The following is an 18,147-nucleotide window of genomic DNA, read 5'->3' on the forward strand; positions in this document are numbered from 1 at the left end:
ATCCAACACATACCCCGATTAGATCTGCGATAACAACAAGAAACACTAGGATTTTTTGTGCTTTTTACGTGAGTAGTATCTACCTGATTTTATAATATAACCTTTACAAACCTTTTCCTTCCTTTCGCCTGGAAACTCGTAATATTCGGAGACAAACTTCTCGCCGATACTCCATTCCTGTTAAAGATATTCTAATCCTAACGAGCTGGCAGTTCGAATTCTATGATATATTCGATTTATGATAACCAAGAGTATCGGCAATACCAACATTTGTCGCGAGACGTAACGCGCTGCTTTGAGAATTCTTCTCCGCAAGATGCTGCGATGCATTGTAGCAGTAGCATCACATCGACCTAATTTTTTCATTGCTCTTACAATGTCCGATAATCTTCCCTTTCGTGTCGCGCGAGTACATGTTTCAAATGCGAGTTTCAAACGGAGTGAACGTGTTTCGAGAATATCAAGGGCGTAGGGTCATTCACTGCAACCGGTGTTTTCTCGTTCAAAGGTTCTTCGTGTGTCAATGCCCTATTGTAGGAAAATATCTTGATTATAATTGGCCAAGCGTTGATATCTTTTTTCTCCTTTCAATCTTGCCTTCGATCGTTCGATATTCTGTCCGGATCGCAATCTGCATCTTGAAAAAAATGAATCGTGACATTTGAAAGCCGAGTCGAGGGTATGCTAGGTGAATTTTCGAAGCATTGGTAAGAAATGTGGTCGCGTGGCGAACGATTTTACGCAAGATTCAACGAAACCAGATATTTTCTCATTAAAAATTAATTCCTTTACGTTCGAGGACGAACAACCGAAGGACGCGTACGTCATTCTTGCAATGACCTTATCACAGATACGCTGACCTTACCTACCGTGGATATTATAAACATCGTATTTTCGTAATAATACTTAATTGGACGGTTGTTGCAAAGTCAATCTTCTTGCACCAAAAAGTAGCTCGTTTATCTCGAAAGTTCTCGAAAACCGTGCTGAGCAGCACTCTTGCCTGGAATAACGTTGTCGAGATTATTGTTCAACATTATTGAGGGGGAAAAAAGATGAAAGAAAGAGAAAAAAGAAAACATGTAATAGTTTAATTTTTTCGAACGATTGATACTGTAGCTCCATTTTGCCGCTTTGTTCGTTAAGTTCACGAACCTTTCTAATTTCGTATCTAATCAACGAATGGTAGACTTTGCCACGAGTCGACGGCACCTTATCTTGCTGCTTGCTGTTTCTATAGTTACGGTGCTTTTCTTGAAATTCGGATGAACTATTTAAGCCAGGAATAACCGGGCGGGAAAAATTCGGATTTAGATCATCTAAATATAGAGTATCACCTTGTTTTTTTCACCAAGAAGGTTCATCCTTTGCAAGTGCAGGGTAAGTCTCGTCACCGATGTTTGCGGGACGGTTAGTATCGATGTTAATCATGCGCCGGGATGATGCCGAATCCAGGTGGTTATGACATGTATTTTCGATAGCGGTTATTTCAATTAGGCGTGCATTTGATTTCCGATGCCCGAAAACACCGATTAAGCCGGATGGTTGTAGCGTTGAAAGGAACAACTTCGTTTTGGAACAAATCCAACCGGTTGACTTGTGTATTCTAATCGAGTAAATCAGGATAAGTACGTGTTTTTGCCCCGTTCACGCGTTCGATTCCGCTTGATAATCAGTGTGGAGGCGGAAAAATTAAGCTTTACACTGTTAATCGTTTTGACAAATAGCCATTTACCTTGTTTATGTTTCCTTTGTCTGTGCCAAATTAGTTTTTCCTAGTGCATTGTCATTCGCCTATTCTTGTCCTCTACGCATGCGCGCGAGCCCCTATGTTTTTTCTCTTTCTACCGCTTCGTACGCATGTGAGGTTAGTTCCATGGTAATTAGTAGTTTATACGTTGCTTCCGACATAAATATCTTTGTAACACTGCTGCGAGTAAATCTGAAAAAAAAGGTTCGTTTTATTTCTTTTATTTATGTTACTTACGTTACCGATGATAGCGTTTAGATGGTTTAGAAACGTAATAATTGCCACGGGAAATTTTGTAATATAATCTTGGAATCAGGGACATTCGATTGTTTGTATATTTCTTTTATGAAACTTAATTCAAACATCGAATGATGTAATCGTAAGCTGGATTTGTTAAAGTTTTAAAATTCAAAATTATAATCTCGTTGCTAGTTATCAGCCGGCCGGTTGTGCTCATTGATCTTGTCGTTTTGTAGACCGAGATCGTTGCACCCGTGACATGAAACGTACTACTCGCGATGAGATAATTGTTCTTAATCATCGTGTATATTCTCATTGATAGTACGCGTCACTAAATATATCTTTAGCTTTATTAAAAATTTCAACCATGTCGCCTTGTTTCTTTTTCCTTCGGGACAAAATGACATCGAACTGGTTCGCGCGTCGAAAGTGTTGCCAATATATATATATACACACACATATGCATATAAGCCACACGTTCGATATAAAAGATTTGGATTTGCCGCCCACGATACTTAAGCAAAATATCAACGCCATACGAAAACGATAAAAAAGAAAAATGCACGGCTGGAATCGGAATTCGTTAATCTATTTTTCGATATCGTATTTTCGGTCGACGCACGCAGCCGAATTAACGCGACCGTTGGCTTTCTTCGTACCGACCGCATCATAACCTTTCTCAACGCTTGTCGATTTCGATCAGCGCCACTAGTAGGCGGTAGGGAGCATCAGTCGCGTGACCATAGATACGTTACTAATTTCACGTTCGAAGGTTGACACGCTTGACGAAACCGTCGAACGGAAATGGAAACGTCAGTGTACGTCAGACAATCGGTGGTTTTGCACGCGAGGCCATGAAATTAAAACGACGCTGGTTGATCACGCCTCAGGACTGTACAACTCGACTCGACTAATTAGAAACGCCTGTCAAAATCATCTCTGACCGGGGCAGAAGAAGATGTTCACGATACACGAGGCGTCTCTCGTATACGCGCCACTCATCCGTGACTAATGCTTAACAGTTGGCGGGTGAAAATTGGCGCGATGTAAATATGGGACGAGTTCTCATGCGCGCAGCGTATATCCGCTCGATTTACTTCGTCAGCTTCAAACACGACGTACGGAACGACCCGTTGGCCCCCACCATATTCGTCTTTGCTCTCGATCGCGCGAGGACTCTGCGACTTTAAACGACTGACAAATCTCGTCGATAAATAACCGACAATCCACGGTGTAATGGCGACGATTCGGATTATGCGAAGAATTCGGAAGTCGATCGCGGCAAACATTCTGTGGTGCTAGTCTGTGCGTTGATGAACAAAAATAGGTGACCTATATATGTGCGTATATATGTACAAATGTTAGTGTATATACGACATATGTATTTCTGTTTCGCGAAATCGAAACGGATTTTTCACATGCTTCTTTGTCGTCGGGCTTCGGAAGCTGTAAACGTCGCGCTGCAAGAAACGTTGGCAGCATTTTTTATTTACGTTCCGCGCGGCTTGTTTGGAATATCTTCGGGCTACAATAAGCCGTTTCGACGGTCGGTTTTTCACGTTTTCGTTTCACGGTGCAAGGTGAATCACGCTTTTCGGAACAATAAGGTATACATTTTTCGTGCATTCTATAAATCAACGGAACCTCGCTACACGTATACACACATACCGAATCGGGTATAACTTTTTAATATCCTACACATTCGTCCCGTTTAAAATCGGTCAGTTAGTGGGGTGGCGCTGCAAGCGTCTAACCTACAACGTAGCATACGTGTTTCGAAACCGTTTTTCGAATTACCCTGTACCTACAGTGACATTAAAAACTTCATTCCAGATAACTCTACTCCTCACGAGAAACATAATGAACATTTAACATAACGAAAGAACGGCTGGAAAGGCTGAATATATTAACGAATCCATTGAAACCAGGAGAGTCACGTCGGTTACGCAGTTCCTTAGTTTAACAAGAAGAGAGCAGGCGTAAAGAGAGTAAGTGGAAAAGCAGCAACGAATGCGCGACAAGTCGTGCCGAAAATAATATCGACTTTTTTTTAGGCGTTCGTTATTGTTGTAACGTGGGTACGTCCAGAAAGCCGCTATTTTCACGCGAAAAGCTCGCGCGTCCCGTTTTTGCGTCGTCCTCGTCGCTGGTAACGGATTACCCAGCGGACATGATTACCTTCGGTACTGCTAATAGACGATCATGAATGAACGCGTGAACGCGAGCCGTTCTCTCGCGATCGCGCGCAAGTGCAGCGTATTCCAGGCATTCGTTGCGCGAACAGACCAGCGAATATCGGTTGTACGGGCAGCTGGAATGGACCGCTCGTAATTCTGAACTTACGGCCCGCAGGCCGTATTAAAATTGTTTCTAGAGCGGGAACGAGCTCCATTGCGAATAGACAGCGCGCTTGAAAATAGAGGAACTTGACATTCTCTGATCTTTTAACGTTTCCGTCTGTTTTTCCGCCATTTATAACGGCACGTCAGGGGTGGGGATAGCATTATGTTTTTACAACGGCGGAAAGGGATATATGTTACTGTATGTATAGCGAATACCATGTCGAATATCGAGATTTAGGTTACGGTTACAGTGGATGCATTTTCTGGGGAATTTATTTAAATTCATTGATCGTATTAATAATTCTGTAAACTCTGTTTCTCTGTCTAGTGGAAGTATAGGAATATATATGATCTCTAATTATCTCTCAGTATGTACGTTTAGTCGATGAACCGAAGAATCCTGATAATTCATAACTTTATTCGTTAGAAGAATAACGCGTTAGGGAAAAGACTCATTGTCAGTCTTCAAACGATTAATTTTGATTTAAGATTTCGGGCATGCTGACATTGCATAGTTGTGTCACTTCTCTAGCTTTTCTGCCGTGACTCGGCCATTCTATTTTTAGAATTGTATCTATATCCGTGGCAAGAAATTTTGCGAGATGTTGGATTTAAGGAGAAGTATCGAAATTCGATTACCGAGGTCGTTAATTTTAATCCAAGCTTAGACCTGTGACATAATTAACCCTCCCGAAAGGGATTATTTTTCGCACGAGAGAATTTCTGGATTATGCGTTGAAAAGATTACGCCGTGGAATCCATAACCTTACATCAACGGTATTTACTTTCTACTTCTTCTTAAAGAGAAAGACGTTTTTGAGTATTTTCCAACATTTCTCAGCAAGGGATTACTTATCGTAAATCGTATCGTGAAATCATAGTCTTTCCGACTTCTCTAATTTTCCAAGATTAGATATTCTAGTAAAAATAAAAACGGAGTATTCGCGATGAAGAAGAGTATTTAACAAACGGAGTTATTAAACAAACTGTCTGTGTTTGCTTATTTCGTGCACTATACGCTGTCTCGTTCTGTTCTCTGAAATTCGTATCACTCCGTAGCGAAGTACAGACGTTTGACGCTTGCTTTATGATAATATTCCAAAGACTAAGAATTCGCGATAACAACCTTTATACTCGTCGTTAGCTCCCAAAAAGAAAAATTTCCTTTTCGGCACGTCTCTAACTCGTTTTCCCCTTTTTTCAGACGAGCGGAGCCCATCTCTAGAGGAACTACAGTGCATAATACAGCGAACACGCTCCGAATTTATCAGGACTTACCAACAGTCGCGTAACCAACGTTTTCACTCACGAATCATCGTAAACCTGCATCGTAAATCGCCTCTTAAAGACCCGTATCCGACGATCCTGCCAAAGACAAGGAACTCTGACGAGAACTTTAATCCTGTTTAAGTTATCCCCAGGAGAAGAAGTGGAAGAAGTATATTCGCGTCGAACAGTGCTTTGTTCATTGGATCATCTCGTTGTATCGATCAATTCGTTCGATTACCAGTTTCACTAGGACTTAATGGTCGCGACCAGGTGTCTGGACAGAAAATCGGCACGAAGTCGCGGCATTGACTGGCGAATATGCTCGTTTGCTGACGGGAGACAGCAGCAGCAACAACAGCAAGCGGATCGCTTTGGTGAATCGTCGTTGGAGATCGCGCTGGACGTTTCGAGGTGGCGGGACTTAGGTGAGGACATTTCGTCGCGTTTGACGTCGTTGTCGTCGTGGTGCGTTGTTAAGCCCGTGGTTCGGCAGTGAGAGAAAGATAAGAGAGAGAGGCGGGCAGCTATAACCGGCAACCACACGGTGGACATGATTATTTCAAAGGATCTGTTCCTCTTTGGCGACCAAGATTACCTGCGCCTTCCCAGCAACGAGAAGCGCCAGCAACGGGCAATGGGCCGACCGATCATCAATGCTCCCAGGTGAGTCGACACGATCTTTCACTGTTACTTTTATTTTTCTTCCATTTTCTCCCTAGATTTCTAGATAACAGCGTGAAAATCCTCGCCGATGCTACGTCTGCTCGAAACAATCCCAGGATTCCTCTTGCCGGATTTTTCAATACTTTTTTTTCAATACTAGTCGAATGCTTTTTATGTCGCGATTCAAAGAGAATTTTTGTAATACCGATTTTGTTAACAACGTTTATTTTTAATTTATTCTTTGTATTTCGTTTGGTCGATTACTTTTTGACAATCGATTTGTGGATTAGATTTATGGATTTGTATCGTTGCTATAATATTTTTCATATCTTTTCCATCGCGTCGACGTATTTAACAATGAACGAATCGCTCGTGGAAATTTTCTAGACAAGCATTTTTATATTTTTACGCGATCGTGCATGCAATTCTTTCGAGCAACGCAGCGGAAGCCTCCTGTTAATTTGAATACGCTTTTTAAAATTGCGTATGTGATTTATCGTTCTTTATCTATAATAAAAGACGAAAATATAGCGAATGTAAATTTCCTCCCGACAATGTACATATTTTTCTAAAGGTAGTTCTTTTGCTACAAAGTATATCTTTTATAACTTTTATCAGTCGAGTGAAGTATCTTCCTTCGTCAAATTTATGTCTTCCTGGTTTCAACTTTTTCGGTTTCTTAAAAATTTTCGGCATACTAGGAGAGAGAAAGGTACAATTCAAAGATTAATTTCGAAGATCATAGATTTAGAAAACGTTAAAAAGTTCTGACAAAGGCGAGTCAGATAAGGGGATATGTGACGTTTCACGTATCATGGAGGGAAAAAGTCATTAATATATTTGCGGAATTCTAAATTTAAACACGGGTCGGGGCGACATAAGCCACACGCCCATAGTTGGGCTTCTTCGAGCCGAAACTCGATCTTTTTCACGAGCATCAAAATATCGAAATCTCCAGATCGTCGAGCAAATCTGCGACGATCAACGTTCGTGGCCATTTTGAGAACGAGGTTTGTTCCAAAGCGGCAACATAACCAACAAAAACGTCGAATAAGGAATAACCAGCGGTACACACTGCAGAAATTTTTCAAACGAGCGTAACAGAATTTTCTACGAACAAGGATCGTGGAACAAAGAGCGAGAAAGAGAAGAGCCAAAGGAGTAAAACGGATCAGGGGGGAAGGAAGATGGCGAACTATGAGATGCGCGCATGCGCGGACGACTGAATCCCTTATCACGACTGATACAGTCGATGATCTCTTTCGAAAGAACCCCGAGTCGACGCTCGTCCCTTATCTATTCGCGTCGTACAAAAATATATCATCGACTAATATGTCGGCGAATCTCGACGATGGCGTGCAATAAAAAGCGCTGGCAAAACCGCGCCTCGTGACCTTCTGCCGTGTCATCGGGCTCCTCGATGATTTCGCGTCCCGATCCGCCATTTGCCAATTTTATTCACGCCTTCGAATTTATCGGAACCTCGGTCGTTGTACTTTCACGTTGTACATAGCATTCGTCGAAATCTTACGCCCTTGCCATTCGCGATTTCCGAAATAAATAAGGAATAACGCTCTCCTGTTATTCACGCGTGTTGTCCCATACTTCGTCATGTTGCCATGGTTATTTTTACGGATAGTAGCTTCTCGTTGCCCCCTTCTCGAATTTGTATAGTTCTTATTTGGCGAATAATAAAATTTAAGGTCGTAGTGCTTGGTTTGCTTGCCGACTAGTTTTACTTTCTCTACGGTGCAGAGAATGTGAGGTTATGTAAGGTTAAATATACGAGGCTCGGATACCATGCTAATGATTATAATTTCGCTTTCGTTGTCGTAGTTATCTGTACCAATTTAACACTAGAACTACTTGCTAGCAACTTGAAACCGAATACGCTATATATAGATGATAATTAAAGTGGCGTGATAAAAATAAACAGATATACGTGACTACGTGTCTGTATTAATAAAAGTAGACATTGCTCGACGTTACTTTTCGGTGAACGTAAAAACAGAGTACGCGGATATATTTTCCATCGGAATGTTCGCAGGTGCACCCGTCTCATCGATCGCTCGATCCCAAAGTTTTGAACGCTACTGTACACGCACGTACACGCGTGTATGTATTTCTTTATCGAAAAAGAAGGATGCAAACCACCGTCGTTTCTTTTTCTGTCCTCGTCTTTCTCCGCGCTTGCCCCCTCTCTCTTCTGTTCGACAAAATTTATTTATAACGATGTGGTTGTTTGTCGTGGCTGATTTAACGATCGTCGCCATTGCTTGCTTGTTTGTGCACGCGTTTGTTTGATCGTGCCCTTTGTTCCGTTGCCCGTCGTCGTTCGATCAACACTTTCGTTAATACCCGGTAATGCCAGGGACCGTTCGAGCTCTTGAAATACGTCCCTCTCTTACCATCTCCGTTTGTTTTCTCGTCATTTGTAATTCGTCGCGTGACGAGGCATATTTGCAGGAACATCGCGTTGAAACTTCTGGGCGAAGTCGCGATCGAAATCTCGGAACGGCCGATTTACGTGGATATCTCTGTGCGAGCGGTGATCCTGCAGATTCCTGGGATTTCCTAGTGTTCTCGGTGATTCTCTATAGTTACCGCATAAATTGCCACGGAAACACTCGGTAATTTCCCCCGCGAACACCAAGAATCTTCTTCGATACGAGTTTATGCGTAAATAGTGTCTAGAATTCTTCTAGGGTTCCCTAGGATCCTTCTAGGGTTCCCTAGGACTCGCGGTTTTCTATCGCGATTCTCGAATTTCGCATATTTTTGATATTTCTCGGATTCCCGTGTCCCTTTGAGCGATTTTTCGCTGCTTTATACTTCACCGTAGATATTCCCTATGAATTTCGCTTTTTCCTCAGCGACCACACGCGTCGCTGTGCCTATCGGTCTGACACCTGTTTCTCGCCGATCCGCCGGTTTCTCCTCGTTAAATTAGACTGTAACCACTCCGGCCGACCTTTCCTTCGGATTATTCGACCGAGTGAAATCGGGGACTTTTGATCAGGTTTTGGAAACGAACACCCCAATTACCAATTTCGTCCTCCGTTCGAGGGTTTTCGGGCGAAAAGAAAGTGGAATCCGCATGCCGGATGCACGCAGCCGAGTTCGGGGAAATGTATAAATCGCGGCGACCACCACCACGATCCTCCTTTCGGTATCTCTTTCGACAGCTCGAAAGTTCCAGGGTATCGATTACGCTCTTTCCATTACGCGCGTCGTCCTCTCGAAATTTCGCGGGAACCGCGCGCCGCGGCGCTAGTTTCGCGTTCGACGTTTCTGGAACGCGTGGCGGAAAGAAGATGGCGGCGGAGAGGAGAGGCAGGCGAATATTCGAGGCGTAATCAGGCTTCGAAAATACGAGCGACGAGATTGGTGGCCGATTCTTTATCGGCGTGAACGCCACGACGAAGACTACGAAGTCTCGCTGATACCACCGTGTCGTATTGTAAATAAAAAAAGAGGAAGGAACAGGGAGCAAACAGCTTGGAACGCATGGCGTTATCGTTCGAGCCGCGGGTCCTTGATTTTTCGAGGAAGACGTTCGTAAATCAAGCTTTGTTTCGGTGTAAACGTCGCGACAGATAGCTTCCGCTTTATCTGTCGCCTATTATCAGCGCAACCAATCAATAGCCAAAGTTTCGTGGTACAGTCCCGGCTTTTTAGTTGCTTTTTATTTATTCTCCTCTCAGCGGGCTGATTAATCGTTACTGCTTTCAGCAGCGTGAAAATCGCGTCGAATCCTTATAGGCTTATGCGACTCGTAAATCATGCCTCTCTTACCCTAACTTTTCTTTTATTTGCTTTCCCCTCCTACTCGAGTTAATTTGAAAATTTAGGTTGGGAATACGCGTAACTTTTTTATCGTTCGAGGTCGTTCTAAATATGCTAATAATAAAAATACAACGAGCAATGTATTGCGAAATTTTATATATCTTTCATCGTCCGAAGTACATAGATGAAAATTAAAAATCTGAAATAATTATTGCCTATTAGTAGCTATAAAATGTTATCTCTTCGTCCTACTCTTATCTGTATCTCAGAAATGTATTCCCTGGTGTTTAATTTATCTATTAAAAGTGTTGCAATAAACCAATTCAATCATGCAATGATTTGCGATTTTTGGGCCCCGGGGACCTTCGCTAGGAGTCGTGAGCCGGGTTAGGGATTAAAAGAATCTTTTAAAAAGTTCAGTCTCAACTCCAGTACAGTACGGTTAGGTAGTTAGTAGTTATCGTAATCCATAAAAGAAATGGAAAGTAATATAGCAATTCGCAAATCATCATTCCGTTGCTCAACTCTTCTCGGTGTGCGTGTAATTGTATTTCGAAAGGTAGAACACGTATGATTATAACATTCACGTGTGATAATTGTTTATTTTAAACATATATGACACGTATGCACGCGTCTGATTCGAGATTCACCATCGTAGGGTTAAACACCGTTTAGCGAGCATAGAAACCATGTCGCGGCCCAGAAGAACCCGTTGAAAGTCCACGATCCACGTGCAGCTTGTTCAGTCCGATGCTAGAAAACCCCGTTGCCTATAGATCAACGAGAAATCCTCCGGCTTTTCTTCCTCCTCGACCGGTCCACGCCCCTGCTCGCTCGCGCTGATAAGGAGAACGCGAGCGTGCACGCGCGTATCGCGCTCTCTTCCCATCAGCCGAGAGTGGGTCACGCATGGGAAACTGGAACGGTTTCATCTCTCGAAGCGGAAGACTCGATTTTTCTCCGGAGGAGAAACCGCCGATTTTTCTTTCGATCGGTCCCCGGTTTCTAGGTTAGACGCGTGCGAGTACGCGTGCGCGCGCATGCGCCGTACGCATAGGTGAACGCATATCGACGCGATACGTGCGAGTAATGGGACAAGGAGCGCAGGGTGTCGCGATCTAGATGGCGCATACAGCGATCGATCGTCGATCGTTGCGTTGGAAATAACGCACGGTTTCTGCGAACCGATCTATTCCAACTTTGATCTCTCTTCGAGCTTTTCCTGTCTCGGATCGCCGGAAATCGAAGCAGCTCTCGATTTCCGCGCAACTCCGCTGATTTCACCTTTTAAACTCCATTAATGGTATTATGGAGACGTTGACGATCCGCAATTTGTTGTTTAGCTTCGTGGCTTTATAATTAGCAGTAGAGACGAAGTTCGAGAACGTTTGAGGTTAAGTTCTCGAGGTCCATGTCATTGGTATCTCATATTAATTTTCTTAAAGAAAGAGAACACTCTGATGCACGTTAGATGCTTGTTTCTCTGGATTGTATAATTTTCAGTATGTTTTGGAATATTTTAGAAATCTATGCTCTGGAATTCTCGTTATTTTTCTCTCTCGTGCGAGATAACGTTTAATCGCGAATATTAGGGAACGAGGACTCGCGTGTGGTTAGGAATTTCTACGCGAGAATCCCCGACCACGAACACGAAGGGGTTAATATAGTGTGCATGAGTAGTAGTCCGTGGTGTGAAACGTGGAATTTCGAAGATTTCAGCGTGGTTTCTAAGTAAGAAGAAATTTAGTAAACGCTATAAACGTCTAAATACTTCTTATGATATCGAACATAACCTCAAAAGCCTGTAGGCGTCTATTCACGCCTGTACACTCGTCCACGAGTAGTAATACAGCTCACTATCCTAAATATTTTCTCTAAAACCCAAAATCTTCGATCCACCGTCTCCATTTCCACTGTTCTTAACCCTAACCTCAAAATCCAACCTCTCGGACGATTGCACGGAACAACGCCGCGCCATCTACGCGGCGGCCGGAGCAAGCTCTGCGCGCGAAGGATCGAGGAACTTGTGATTTTCGGCTACTTACGCAACAGCGTGCATGAAAGCCACTATGTAAGGGACTATTTAAAGAAACGCATCGAAGCACGCGTTATCTCACGAGGCGAGCGCAACCAGCGCGTCGGGATTCAAGTTCAATTCGGTCCGGTGCAATGCACTTTGGCCGTGTTCTTTCGAGAGTGGATGGGGAATGATTCATTCGACGGAATTAGTCAGAGCCGCGAGAGATCGATCGTTGGAAACCGCGCTCGATTTCACGGCCCGTTTTCGACGCCTCGAAAACCGCCGATCGTCTCCTCGATCCGACCTTTGTCACCGTTCTGCGCTCCAAATTGCCTCCTTGTTAAGTTCAACCTGCTCGTTTCCTCCATCCACAATTTTCCCTCGTCTTCCACGGATCTCTCGTTCGTCGATCCCTGAATGGCGAGACCAGTTAGATCATACCGCCCGACAGAATGATGTCACGTCACTTTTTCGTATTTTTCTTCGCATTAATCTTATATTAATCAACGTACCTCCATGATAGGCTCGTCTGACACTCGCGAGGTTGCGGCATATTAAATTAAAGAATGCCAAGATTCGAAAAACAAAATTCCATCAGAATCAGAATTTAGGTATCGTTGCAAAGAAGCCTTTCTAAGCTTTCATAATACAGAAGTAAGATTTTCTACATAATTTTGATACGAAATCACAGTTGGAATTATAGTTGATGCCCACTCTAAACCAGTCGATGATGGCACAACTCAATTTTTCTGCCTGCTCTTCTTCTCTCCAGAGAGGCTCGATCCTTCTCGCGTCGAGACGACGCGTCTGAGCGGGATAAGAAAAAAGGAGAAAAAGGAGAAGAAGAAAAGAAAGAATAAGAAGAAATAGTTGAATTATTCACACGGTGTGCAGCGTGAACGAGGAATTCACGTAGTTGGAAAAGACGCGTGCAGCGTTTCGCTGGAGCAGCCGCGACCTCTCCATAAAAGTCTCTCGATAACTGGGTTTCTCTCGGCGTTACTTCTCGCGACGTCGCATTCAAAACATGATCTCCTTTCTTTTTCGCCTTCCCCGAAGCGCCTGGCCACCTTTCGCGAGCCTTCCGTGCGCACCCGTTCGCATAAACTCCACCGTGGTACTTGGTCCCATGTTGCGACACCGATTCCAAAACAAACGGGTCTCTTCGCGTGGATTTTCTGATTTTTCTCGTCATAGTTGAGAAAGAGAAGAGAAGAACACGTCGGTTCTTCGTTCCAAGATGAGAGGTTTCTCGAAAATTTCTTTGGGACCTTCAGGCTACCTAGGAACGCGTGTAACCCTTTGAGAGTCGACCCTCAGTCGCCATTTAATCAGATTCTAAATATCGATGTTAATTAATATATTACATTTAAAATTACTTAACGATACGTGGGATATCGAAATAAAATAATTCTACGTCTTAATTTCTATACGATTTGCTATTTATTTAAAATTTTAAAATATTCTCGACTTTATGGCAGAAAGTCTTCGAATTACTGTTTTCCTGGAACGAAAAAATCGCCGAGTGCAAAGGGTTAACCCCTTAACAGTTTATCCCGTGTCAGACACGGGCAGAGCGTCAAGTACCAAACAGTTTACCCCTTGACAGTCACGGGCAGAGTGTCAAGTACTATACGCGTACTGATTACTAACAAGATACGTATAAAATACGTTTTTCCACATTTTTGATTACACACCAAAGTGTTTTCGAACATAAAATGAACTGGATTTGGGGAATTTTTGGGCCTGAATTCGTAATTTGACCACACTGTCAGAGGGTTAACGTTGAGACTGAAGGAGACGAAGAAAATGTCGTACAATCGGTACATTAATTACTCGAATATCGTTTTGTCGATCGATTCTCAGCACAGAAATACAGAAAGCGTGATTTATTATTACTCTAGGAAATTAATGCCAATAATTTAATTATTATAGTAATTTCCTGTCAAGGAAGTGTCATCCCTGTGGTTTTCGAGGTTATATAAAATTGAAGAGAATTTTGGGGAACGAGGTCGAGACGAATAGAAATATCAACGAAATTTCTTGATCTTACCTTAAAATTGAAATTCCATACAGAGACGAGGATAGAAATTTATCGTGTTACGTTCGTGCTATTAGCTATGGTACCGGAATATTCTTCGCGTTCCGAGTTGTTGGTAATTCGAGTGCTTTATCAATTTTTCATTATACAGATTATTCAGGACCAGATAATGGAATTTCGAGGATACATGTCGAATATTTATAAATTCTCTTCGTCTTAATAAGGTATCTAATAAAGGTATCAAAATATCGTCGTTTCGAGGTATCAGTGGTTCGATCTATTTTCTCGAAATTTTGAATACGACACCATAGTGATATCACCAGCGCTTACCACCCCCCTCTCCCCCTATTTTGCACGCGATACCAAGGTGGTGCCATCGGCATTTGCCCGATAATTTTGCGCATGACACCAACGTCTTGCCACTGGACGGTATAGCGTTAACACGTTAAGGCCCAACCCGTTTTGCTTGCCGTTCCGTTCAGGCCCAGACTCGGCCGACAAGTGGACCACCGACGACGGGACACCAACGTCTTGCCACTGGACGGTATAGCGTTAACACGTTAAGGCCCAGCCCGTTTTGCTTGCCGTTCCGTTCAGGCCCAGACTCGGCCGACAAGTGGACCACCGACGACGGGCAAAGTGTTCACAAAACTCGGAGATACTGTACCAATTGTTATAACAGGAATTCTCAAACGTTAGGTTCTAAGATGACGAAGATTTTAACACCAAAAGTTGTCATCTTTTGGTCCTAGTCTGGGCCCCAAAGGAATTAAAATTCACTGTCTTACTACATACGCGAAGCACCGTGTTCGTTTTTGTAACCTATGAATCTATGACATATAGAAACTATATTAGGATCGAATATTCTAAATTGCAAACGAATCCCGCGAAATTCTTCCAGGTCCGATTTCGCTTTTGGCTTGTTTTCGAAAACTCCCAAGTCAGCTTTCCGATATTGATTCTGCGCGTTATCTCAGGCCTGCTAAATCGTTCGCTGTCAACAAATATACTAGACCTCTCTCGAATGCGTTATTCGTTGGGAAAAAGTCCGTGGTATTCGAGTCTGGATACCTTGATAAACAAGTTTCAGGCTCAGCCTAGCGAGTCCCGCGGTGTTAGAAAATGCGAACCAGACTCGAAACGACGACATGCAGGAAATTTACAAACCATTTTCTAAACCCGGCACGATTTCCTTTTCTTTTGCTCGCTCTTCTGCGATAGAGATATCCGTTCAGCCTCCTCAGCCTGTCCTCACCGCGGAGACCCCTAGCGCGTGAGACGCTATCGCGTGAGATCCGGGATTCCACGAGACGAAAAGTGATTCAAGTATGTGCCAAAGATCCTTGACTATGATGGGAACGAAATGATCAGAGTGGATCTTGGCGGAATTTTCGAATTCCCGGGGTAAATCTGCAGAAAGAGCCAAAAGAGTCTCGGAGCTGGTTCCATCGTAGATACTCGAGGCGGGATCGAGCTAAATGATAATAATAACAGCGATAACAGCAATGGTAAGAACGATCGTGGAAGGGAAACGCGTTTTCCTCGAGGGTAGGGAAAAAACCGGCATGTCGAGGCGCGGAGAAGCAAGGAGAGCGTATTTTGCCTAGGCGCAAAAGTGGAACGAAAAAAGAGCCGTCGAGGCCCGGTATTCCAGCGGCCGAGACGGTGAGATGAAATCGAGGACGGTGCACGCAGGCAACCGTGCCATTAAGTAGATTGAATATTACCCTATATTCGGTAGACGCAATCAATAGCCTAGAAAAATGCGCTATTCTCCTTCGCAGCCTAGCCCGGCCTTGAATGGACTATCAGCTTCGCGTCTAATTTACCACGGAATGACGTCTCTGTGCCGCGTGTGCACGCTCTGTACTCGCAGCTCTTCGAGAGATGGGATTATGCTTCCCGAGTTGCCATTTCTCGATCATGGGATTAGGCTTCCGAAGTTGCCATTTTTCGATCGTGAAATCAGGCTTCCAAAGTTGCCATTTCTCGATCATAAAATTAGGCTTCCGAAATTACTATTTTTCGTTCATAGAATTAGGCTTCCGAAGTTGCCATTTCTCGATCATGAGATTAGGCTTCCGAAGTTGCCATTTTTCGATCGTGAAATCAGGCTTCCAAAGTTGCCATTTTTCGATCATGAGATTAGGCTTCCGAAGTTGCCATTTCTCGATCATGGGATTAGGCTTCCGAAGTTGCCATTTTTGGATCGTGAAATCAGGCTTCCAAAGTTGCCATTTCTCGATCATAAAATTAGGCTTCCGAAGTTGCCACTTTTGGATCGTGAAATTAGGCTTCCAAAGTTGCCACTTTTGGATCGTGAAATTAGGCTTCCAAAGTTGCCATTTATGGCTCATGAAATTTGGTTTCCAAAGTTGCCATTTTTCGATCATGAGATTAGGCTTCCGAAGTTGCCATTTTTCAACTATGAAATTAGGCTTCCGAAGTTGTCATTTTTCGATCATAGAATTAGGCTTCCGAAGTTGCCATTTTTGGATCGTGAAATCAGGCTTCCAAAGTTGCCATTTCTCGATCATAAAATTAGGCTTCCGAAGTTGCCACTTTTGGATCGTGAAATTAGGCTTCCAAAGTTGCCACTTTTGGATCGTGAAATTAGGCTTCCAAAGTTGCCATTTATGGCTCATGAAATTTGGTTTCCAAAGTTGCCATTTTTTGATCATGAGATTAGGCTTCCGAAGTTGCCATTTTTCAACTATGAAATTAGGCTTCCGAAGTTGTCATTTTTCGATCATAGAATTAGGCTTCCGAAGTTGCCATTTTTGGATCGTGAAATTAGGCTTCCAAAGTTGCCATTTTTGGCTCATGAAATTTGGTTTCCAAAGTTGCCATTTCTCGATCATGAGATTAGGCTTCCGAAGTTGCCATTTTTCAACTATGAAATTAGGCTTCCGAAGTTGTCATTTTTCGATGATAGAATTAGGCTTCCGAAGTTGCCATTTTTGGATCGTGAAATTAGGCTTCCAAAGTTGCCATTTTTCGACCACGTCTTTTATATCCACCTGCTAGTATTCTCAGCGAGTTAGTTTAGGTTGGAAGATCGGTACAGTGGGTTCTTTTAGCTCCGAAGTTGTGTTCTTTGGTGGTCTTTGGGTGTTTGATGTATTAGGAGATTAAGGAGACCGAGCAGATCGTGAGTTTCCGCCGAGGTTAGTGGCGTTAGGTTGTTTGGTAGCTTTGGTAGTCGATTGGAAGCGTGGAAGATAGATGTTGCAGCTGTCCTTAGCTTCTTTTTGGATACTCTAGAGTTGGGAAGTTCGCGAAGTTAGCTTGACACACTATAGGTATTAGGTTCTTCGTAGTTCTTGATTTCAGCTTCGAACAATTGTCAAACTTCATTTATAGGCTTCCGAAGTTGCCATTTTTGGCTCATGAAATTTGGTTTCCAAAGTTGCCATTTCTCGATCATGAGATTAGGCTTCCGAAGTTGCCATTTTTCAACTATGAAATTAGGCTTCCAAAGTTGCCACTTTTGGATCGTGAAATTAGGCTTCCAAAGTTGCCATTTCTCGATCATGAGATTAGGCTTCCGAAGTTGCCATTTTTCCACTATGAAATTAGGCTTCCGAAGTTGTCATTTTTCGATGATAGAATTAGGCTTCCGAAGTTGCCACTTTTGGATCGTGAAATTAGGCTTCCAAAGTTGCCATTTTTCGACCACGTCTTTTATATCCACCTGCTAGTATTCTCAGCGAGTTAGTTTAGGTTGGAAGATCGGTACAGTGGGTTCTTTTAGCTCCGAAGTTGTGTTCTTTGGTGGTCTTTGGGTGTTTGATGTATTAGGAGATTAAGGAGACCGAGCAGATCGTGAGTTTCCGCCGAGGTTAGTGGCGTTAGGTTGTTTGGTAGCTTTGGTAGTCGATTGGAAGCGTGGAAGATAGATGTTGCAGCTGTCCCTAGCTTCTTTTTGGATACTCTAGAGTTGGGAAGTTCGCGAAGTTAGCTTGACATACTATAGGTATTAGGTTCTTCGTAGTTCTTGATTTCAGCTTCGAACAATTGTCAAACTTCATTTCTT

General features: G+C 43.1%; 1 protein-coding gene across 1 annotated transcript in view; it reads left to right on the forward strand.

The window, feature by feature from the left end:
* The first annotated feature begins 6,103 nt into the window (after positions 1 to 6,103).
* E23 (ABC transporter G family member E23) overlaps positions 6,104 to 18,147 on the forward strand; it is a 332,307-nt gene continuing 320,263 nt past the window's right edge. Inside the window, exon 1 of the mRNA XM_017896912.1 lies at positions 6,104 to 6,264. Within this exon, the coding sequence (XP_017752401.1) occupies positions 6,152 to 6,264 (113 nt within the window). The 5' untranslated portion in view covers positions 6,104 to 6,151. The remainder of the gene's footprint in view (positions 6,265 to 18,147) is intronic.

Source organism: Eufriesea mexicana, unplaced genomic scaffold (genome assembly GCF_001483705.2).
Source record: "Eufriesea mexicana isolate 0111107269 unplaced genomic scaffold, ASM148370v2 scaffold395, whole genome shotgun sequence".
Lineage (NCBI taxonomy): Eukaryota > Metazoa > Arthropoda > Insecta > Hymenoptera > Apidae > Eufriesea > Eufriesea mexicana.